This window comes from Rhopalosiphum maidis, chromosome 3 (genome assembly GCF_003676215.2).
Source record: "Rhopalosiphum maidis isolate BTI-1 chromosome 3, ASM367621v3, whole genome shotgun sequence".
NCBI lineage: Eukaryota > Metazoa > Arthropoda > Insecta > Hemiptera > Aphididae > Rhopalosiphum > Rhopalosiphum maidis.
Window position 1 is genome coordinate 36,046,684 of NC_040879.1, and position 9,515 is coordinate 36,056,198.

Genomic DNA, 9,515 nt, shown 5'->3' on the forward strand with positions numbered 1-9,515 from the left:
ATTGCATACATTTTCAATCAGTAATTGACCTACTATAGGAATAATAAGCGTGTTTATTTATTTATTTGTACTCTGATAGTGCTCCTCGTGGGCCATGTTCCTTAATGCTTATATTGCTGAATTATATATACGTACATATATCGGTGCACACGAATTGCGTATCAAAATAGGTAAACGAACCTTTTTGAAGGAATTGCGTAACGAACGCAATTCATATTACCTTTTCACCTACATTTAATTATTCTAAGTGGTTCCTAAAGTGACATTGCCATGATAAAAATTGAAATCGCAGACACTTAATATCATAAATCATAAATGTTAACATTTCACTAGGTATATTAAGTTCTGTGTTTTATATTGATTGATTAATGTGTTTAATGTTTATTTGTTTACATAATTAAGATTGTGATTATATGTGGTTATTATTATTTAATTGATTTATTTTATTTTATATAAATAATGTTCTTTCTCTTGTTAGTTTTCTGGGCATTCGTCTTTCTTTTGGACTACTTCTTGTCAATATTGTAGCATCGGTTTGTATATTAAAACTTCTAAAAATGTTTGTATGTTTGAGTGAGAAGAACCAAAAAAACTTAAAAAAACTGTTAAATCTCAAATAAACAGATTCAGAAGCGTTGATAGTTCTTTGTGAACTTGAACTTTTTTCTGCCCATAACTTCAGATGAAATATTGAATTTTTATTTATATATATACAATATACATCCACTAAATAACTGTAATTGTATGTTTGTCTGGTTCAATAGCACTTTTCAAACGAAAAAAAATCAATTTTTTGTTCTTATTTTTTTTTTTTGTCCGAGACGCAATTCGTTCAAAAAGGTTTGTTTACTTGATTTGGTACATAATGCGTGTGAACCCTTATATATTTTAGCTGAATAACCCGGCTTGGCTCGTCTGTTAAATAATCAATTCGTATATAAATTGTTTTTTTTTATTATAATTAAACATTTTAAAGCCTAGCCACGTAATATATAATTTTTTTTATAAATTTATTTAATTTATGATATTTATAACAGGAATGATAAATTAAAATTAATTAAAAATAATAAAAATGATTTACTCGTAGGCTCATTTGGTACACACTTGTGAAAAAAATCGTTAAATTATAACACGCTAAAAAACTATAAGGAGATTATATTATTTTTTATAAGGAAGAGTATTTAGAACAACTCTGTGAAAAAAAAAACTGGAAAAAGTTAAATATTGTCGTTACAAAATTGGAAGATAAAAAATGCCTGTTCTTCTTTTATATATATAACATTAGTAAATTAAAGTAAATTGCGTTCCCAAAACAAAAGCGAATGAGCACCGTGAATTTTTTAAAAACATGCAAAGCGATATGTAATAACGCAAAAATAAAATAAATTAAAAAGGAAGTAAAAAGTGCTATAGTAAGTATAAATTAATTCTAAAGAGACAGAATACAAGGGACCCAAGCCTTGAATAAATGTCGGATTTGTGGAACCTCCTTCCCTGCACTTATAAGTGTTGGAGAATAAAGTCACCTATCAGATGTAAATATTAAAATAATTTAAAATTACGCTATTACCTTCCTCCTGATAGTCAGAGGGCTCTAGAGATCGTGATTCGAGAATATGATCAAATACACTGTGGTAATTAAATGTAGAAAAGCAGATTTACACAAACTCGACGGCACACGAAATAGATCACACGTTTTGTGCTACATTGCCACAACTATGTGTGAGTTCCTACGTGACCAAACAATGTAAATCGTTTCCCTCATCAGTGATTAAAGGCGATTATTGATTTTTATTGACGGTTATCTGCGTGCGACAACTTTACCGTTATTTATTTAATAAAATAATAAAATATACAATAAATTATGATGTGTGAGCATATCATTACAGATATATGTAATAGATTGAAAAAGAGTAATCAAATGATGAAAAAATATACATAAATTATATTCAGGAATTAAGGAAATAATTGCAAACAGACTCTGTGCTAGAATTATCATAATTAATCATATATTCATACACATTTTTACCGTGTTACTTTATTGTTTATTTTTATTTTTATAATACAACATTTATCATGAATAACATAAAAAATAAAACAAAAATATTATTAATGATACAAATATTAATACAATTATTAAGCTAGTCCCAAGTCTGAAAAATTAAAAGAAAATACTGATTTTTAAAAATATTCTCAGACGTAAAAATTACGAGTATGAATAAAAAACATTTACATTAACACAATATAATATGTATTTTATAATATTACGAGTACAGTATTTTTTTCTTTTGATTTCTTTTAAGTGTTGTATGTATATCTAAGTAAAATCTGTTATCAATAGTTTTATTTTATTTTATCATAGTTACATATAATTATATAATTTATTTAAAAATTATAAATTTTAACATTAAATGCTTTTGTTGAACGGTAACTAAACTCACACTCTTCAAACCATTTGAAATTGTATGAATTATAAATAAAGTGTTTAATCAATAAAAATTAAATTTGCATAAAATATAGAATTATAGAATTAGAGTGGTCTAGGTTTATACATGTTGTGTGTTCTTAGTCATTCTTAATTACAATAACACATTAGTGTGTTTTATTATGCAATTGATTAAAAAAAAATTGCATACATTTGTAGATAATATTATAATGACATTGCAGTCTAATAAAAATAAAACTTAAAAGCGTTTATAGCAATTCTAATTAACGACCGTCATAACTCAATAATCAACCAAACAAAATTAATTTTAATATTACTGTAAATATCTGAACTTTCTCAACAGCGAATAGAATAAAAAATACAATCATTTATCTATGATAGGTAAAGCTAATTTTTAATGTTTTTTACTTTACTGATCGGTATTCATTTGAATATTATACGTACATTTTTGATAAATTCAGTATGTATATTTTCATAGTTTATAACTTATTAATATATAAATATATTACTGTATGCAATATGTATTTATCTAAATAGTAGATAATAGGTATACCTACATCGTAATATATATTAAGTCATATACACAAAACACAATAATAGTAGTTGTAACATGCAATATACGAATACTTCGTAGAACAACTTCTAGTTACCTGTAGTGGTTTATTTTTTACCATAATACTGATAATAAAAAAAGTCTTCAATAGCTATTTCAAAAAACATATCGTTTTATAAACAAAGAAATAAAAACCATCAAGCGAGTTCTGGTATCGTCCGAAATAAATATTGCAATATTCAAGTGATGACACTAATATATTAACATTATTTATACAGTCTGTTTAAAAAAAAAAATTGCCACAAAATCTACGATAACAATATATTTATAAAAAAATATTTTAATAATAATGATAGCTGTTGTGCAAAACACAAATACTTTTAACCTCATCTATCAATTTCTTTTAAGTCACTTGTCCTGAAGTCCTAAAAAAAGTTATACTGCGACCTACACGATTTATTTTAACTCGATGTCCGTTTGTCCGTAATCAGTATAGTATATTGAAAACGAAACCCGTGTTCGCAATTTTGACGTTATAATATTGACCTGAAAAATTCATCCACTACTTACTAGTGTAAGTTGTCGTGAAGTTTACTTAGTGATACAGGCTAACGGATCGTCTCCGCTCAAAATCGTTAAATATGTGTATTATATAATTATTATGTAATATACAGGGCTAGGATTTATATGCAACTTATTTTTTTTTTTTTTTGAAAATTCTGATTATTTATTTTGCCATTTATGTCCACGAATCACCTCAAGATGAGATAAATTGTGATGTTTTTATTTTGCATGTTTTTGCATATTTTTTGGATAAAAATACATATTATTGGATATTTCGATTATAAGAATGCAAAAAATGCATGTCTTATAGTATATTTCGTATTGAATTATAGCTTTGCGCTGATTTAAGTATAAAACTTTGTTTTTTTGTCAAACATAATACGGGGAGTAGTAAACTCCTACAGAAGATAGTGTCAACTCTTACAAATGATAGTGTTAACTCCTATAAAAAATTAATACCGTTCGTATTGCTGTAAAAAAATATCAGTCTTGCAATATATTATACATAAAATAAAAATTATTTGAAAAATATAATAAAACAATAGTCAAAATCATTTAAGCTTAAAATAAAAATTTTTTTGAAAAAAATTCAATAAAACAATACTTAGTCATAATCATTTACGTATATTTTTATGGCATACTTTGGAGATAAACTCTAAACGTGAAATTTCTCCTCGTATATATTTGTTTTTTGATTAAGTATGAATTTCATACTTAGAAATTGTTTTTGTCTGTTTGCGTTGTGTTGTATGGCTGCTTCTAATTTTAATGTATGTTTCGGTCTGTACATCTTTTGAAACTTTCACGAATAAATGGAGATTTGAATGATGATGATAAAAACTACTATTAAATCTTGAATGAAATGATTCACATGCATTAGTACTATCATTAGAAGACCAAAATTTTGGAGGAAATAATGAAAACGAAAAAATATAATTTTCAGATAAATAGTCGCAATATTGTTGGACTTTACCGTCAGATGGCATATTTTCTAACAAATCAAATACAAAGCAATTAATATCGTTAGCATCTTGCAATAATGGTAAACCGAACGTGAAAACTAAAAATTTTCCAATTTTAGATTCACCATTATTGTAATCATTCGTTAAGCCTAATTGCTGGATTTTTCTGAACCAATTTTGACATAAATGAAAATTACAACCATGAATTCGCACTGTTGGCCAAAAATTTTTATATACGAATAGCAATTTCAAAGTCCACCACAACTGTAACTGGTTGAAACCGTAAATTATTTTGTAAGCAAATTTCGATAGTTTTTAAAAATAATGTGCTGTATATATGGCTATTTTTGTCAGGAAGCAAAGCAAAGACTAATGGTATATAATTTTGATTTTTAAAACCATGAATAGTGAATAACTGCAAAAAATATTTTGTACAATAATTGAAAATACCGTCTAAAAATATATTTTCGTTAGAACAAAGAAATTTTAAATTTTCTATACAAGAAAATATAATAATATGGCTATCTTGATCATTTAATAAAACAAATTGTTCAGAACGGTTTATTTTTATATCCATTAAATTTAAAGTATTGCGAACTTATTCAATACTTTTAGGCAAAGGTGGCAAAATAGATTTACGTGCATTATACACATTTCGTCTAATATAATTGAGATCAGTTGTATTTAAATTATTTTCATTATTGAAATGTTTGATTTCAGTTAAAATAAACTTGGAAAGTTTTTCTACAGTATTGTCTTCACTTACTTTCCTTTTCAATGAATTATTGACTTCTTGGCGATTTAATGTAGTATCTTCATCACGATTGCGAATTAGAACTACATTTTTTTCAATAATTTCATCCTCTGTATTATTTTTGTAAATTTTACTTTAACACTTATTATTAATACAACGCCAAGTTTTTTGGCCACTTTTTGCAGTATAGTGTAAAAAAAATTTATATTTATCAACTATTAATAATATTTTACCATTCTGACTGTACGTGAATTCCATTGCAATTAGTAATAATGTACGACTATATTAGAGTGACTAACTTAACTGCACAAAACAGTGAAAGACGCAAAAGATTCACTAGACTAAACTCAAACAATACACAGTTATACAGTTACGAAAAGACTACGATATCGGTAATAAACGCCTATTTGTTCGGAAATTTCCGATACAAACGAAACTATCATGTTTTATCGTTATTCGACAATATTTGATACCAAATCACTGATCTATTTAAAACATTTTGTACTGCAAGTGCCGATATGAACGTATAATATGGATATAACCTAACCTTCGAGAATCATCATACAGCGTATAAACACGCTCTATTCAAGCGTTTGTTTGTTAAATATATATTTATTATTTTCAAGTTATGATAATTTTGAGCTTTTTAAGCTTTTCAACTTCAAAATCGTGAATTTAAGTGATATTACCCTAATTTTTAAAGGAGAAAAATGTTTATGTAAGAGATTACAATATCTTTGATTTTCAGGTTAAAATTTTAAAAGGTTATTAGTGTAGGAGCTTACATTTAATGATGATTTAGGTAAAAAGGTTATTCGTGTAGGAGTTTACATTTGGCCATAAATACAATATTTTATAAATACAATCCTATGGTACGCGATAAAATCTTCAGTCGATATAAATCAATACTACGATCCAATCGCCGATCATTTACAATCGAAAATTTAAAAAAGTATATGGTCGTAGTATGTAACACACGTATTTCTACTATTGAATGTGAATTATAAATTTTATTTTTAAATTATTTTATTTTATTTCTCGATTATACTATAATAAGACAAACAGCCAATCACTGATGTATTTCAATAAATAAATAGTTTTTTTGTAACTATATTTTTGCTTTTATCTTATAAAAATTTAAATGCATATTTTTGCATATTTTACAATTTTTTATTGCATACAAATCCTAGCCCTGGATTAATGTAACACATAATCTTGATAAAATATTTTCATAAACAATATTTAGACGATTACACTCGTGGATTGGCAAAGATCAACGATTTTGTGGGGAAGCATCATTATAGTTATAAGATAACTAGAAAAGATCCGCAGACGTTCTCAGAACAGAGGCCAAAGATTAGGATGTCTGCAGAAGATATAAACACGTAGGTATATTGGGAATATTCGATGAGTAATAATGACTATATACTTTTTAAATTCGTACTATACGACTAAAATTATATCTTACCGTACAAATTAGTATATAGGCACCTCGTAAAGGTTATTATTAAAAGCTAGTATTGTCGTGAAAATAAACAATATCGATATTTGTGTCTCTAAATTCAATTAATGTGATTATTATATATTTGGTTCATAACAGACTGACATCGCCGTGTACACATATTATGGTAAAATTGATATTAATAAAATCGACGAATGTCACAACACGTAGTCTAATACATAAACAATAATATAAGCGGATGAAGTACATAGTGACGTGCATTATCGTCAAAACAATAATAATTGGAATACGCGTCTTATACTGACGGCACGCCTGCTGTGGACGACTCTTCAATTCTGCATTCGTTTGTGCCTCTGCGTATTTTAAATAACCCTTTGGCGCCCCATTGTTCGCCCCAAGAGTTGACCATCAGCCAATACGGTGTGCCATTTTCTTCGCCCCATCCGATCATTTTGACCGCGTGTCCTCCCAAGTACGACGCGTTCTCGGTCTTTTGGTAAACTCCTGTGTGAAAACAAATATACGTTATAATACGATGGAAATGTAATATTGTGAATATGAAATTACACGTGACCATTATTAAAAATGGTACTAATAATTGTAATAAAATAATCAAAAACAATAGGTAGGTACCGGATTCGTAATTCACAAAGTCATCGTAAACGTCAAACGACGACTCGATTGGTCCGTACACCACCGTGTCTATCTGCATTGTACTGTTGGTGAGGTAATATGCGTCTTTCGCTGTACATAATATAGACATGGAAAATAAAATTAGTTTTGTGATAAATTACACACAAACCGCGGTCTTGGTTTGAACGTGTGACGGTCGTTTCGATTTACTTTTGTAATGGCCACTTTTGTAATCGGACGTCTTGTTGCCGTAACAACTCTTACTGCATCTGTGATTGCGTTCTGTCGGTTGTCCCGAACACGAATTATGTCCTTCTTCGTCTCGTATGCAAGGTGGTACTTTGTACGGTTGACATCCCTACGTGTATACATCGCATAGTACAATAATTATTATATTTTACATTATATACAAATCAATTTATTGATTTACATCGGTGGTGTTGTAGTTGCCTCCGGTGACGACGCCGTGTCTTTTGAAATATTGCCATGCTCTTATCGGGTTACCTCCGTTACATCCGAAACCGCATGTATGACAGCAAAAAGTCAGCTCTTCGGCGGATATGAGTTCATTGAAATCCCCATTCGTCGCTATGCACAGTCGGTCAGCGAACGCTCCGGTAGTACCATGTGCCTATATGATATTATGTACATTTGATTCAACAACATAATATTATAATACACAAGTGCTGTTAGTGGGTGGGTACCCACTAACTACGCACAACGGTATTCGCGCATTACCCAACAGGATCCACAATTTCCTTGGTTACGCACTTCCCCAATTGTTTTGCAATGTTTCCATTCTATTCTTGCGTCGAAAAAATTCGGGACTTCGACGTCGTCCGTGTACTTACTATCATATTCCTTGATTGGACTTTTAAGAGCGCCTTTGAGACTTTTCGAGCCTAACAATCGGACGATTTGTTCTTTGGTCATATATTCGGGAAAATTTTGTTTGGCCTAAAGTACATTAATACTACGTATAATACATTTTTAAACTGTTCGGTACATATAGTTATACACAATAGTTGCGTATATTTTATTTATATTTATCTATTTAAAAATAAACATTAAGTCTAACTGTTAACTGAGTTCATTTAATTTTTTTGATTTACAAGATTATATTTTCCTTTGCGTAATAACCATTAAATTTTATGTTTAAAAAATGGTACCTATAAACAAATAATATTTATGTAATATATACATTAAAAAAATTAATATTTATTACACATTTACGTAGGTGCACATTATTATGTATAAGTACCAATAATAAATTTATGTTCAATTTAATTAATTTTGTATTAAAATAGGAATATGTAAATCTTACCTTCCAAGTTTTAGCGACTTTGTTAATTGTGTGTACATATTCTTTACTTAAGAAATGTGCTTGTTCCGTAAGGTAAACACTAAGTAATACCACAGATATCAAAATTATAAATTTAGCCATTTTTTATGAAAATTTAAAAATGATTAAATATCTATCCACACATATACCGCGGATCGTACAATGATAATTATATATGAATAATCTAAAGTCAGCGTAGGTAATTTATATAATTTTCCTACAGCCAACTTTTACGCCGTAACTCACGTATAAAAAATATAATAATATTGATGTACACACTTATAAGAGTAGGACAACACTTTTATTGTAATTAACAATTGAGTTTTATAAATCTTATCGGCTTTTCTTTTATTATTTAAACAATACAATCAGTTATATTTATTACATTATTACGGATCTTATATAATTGTACTAATGGATTCTCAAAATGCATGAGAAAACGATAAGATTATTATTTTGTATAAGGTTTTCTTACATACGAGACATTTTTTTTTTTTATTAAAAAATGTTTATATTTCAGCCATTTATTTTCAATTTAATTTATGATGGAGACAGTTAATTAGTACGTAATGAAGGGTCTTAACATCCGCAGTTAAGAGGACGTCTCACCCACATGTGTTGTCACCGTCTTACACGTACCACATGTTAAATTTTCGTTCACCAGTTTCAATAGTGTGCTTTTAATTTTAATATGAGAGTGAATTGACTTATTATCAAACTTTTATGCAAGAACATTATCTGTGTTCTCTCGTTGACTTTTAACGATATTTTAATTTTTAGGTGAGTTATGAGTAAGAAA

The 9,515-nt window shown here is 28.1% G+C and overlaps 1 protein-coding gene across 1 annotated transcript; it reads right to left on the reverse strand.

The window, feature by feature from the left end:
- Nucleotides 1–6,826: 6,826 nt before the first annotated feature.
- On the reverse strand, nt 6,827–8,959 carry LOC113559015 (cathepsin B-like cysteine proteinase 3). The gene is made up of 6 exons (XM_026964607.1): nt 8,699–8,959; nt 8,113–8,331; nt 7,805–8,005; nt 7,585–7,732; nt 7,375–7,485; nt 6,827–7,245 (listed from the first exon to the last, which is right to left on the reverse strand). The coding sequence occupies exons 1-6, from the start codon at nt 8,816–8,818 to the stop codon at nt 7,037–7,039; spliced, it is 1,008 nt and encodes a 335-aa protein (XP_026820408.1). The 5' UTR covers nt 8,819–8,959; the 3' UTR covers nt 6,827–7,036.
- Between the last annotated feature and the right edge of the window lie 556 nt (nt 8,960–9,515).

Coding starts and splice junctions, on each gene's coding strand:
- LOC113559015 (XM_026964607.1), bottom strand. CDS start 8,818: ATGGCTAAATTTATAATTTTGATATCTGTGGTATTACTTAGTGTTTAC. Junction 7,486..7,584: donor CAAAAGTGGCCATTACAAAA/GTAAATCGAAAC, acceptor TATTATGTACAG/CGAAAGACGCATATTACCTC. Junction 7,246..7,374: donor CTTTGTGAATTACGAATCCG/GTACCTACCTAT, acceptor GTTTTCACACAG/GAGTTTACCAAAAGACCGAG.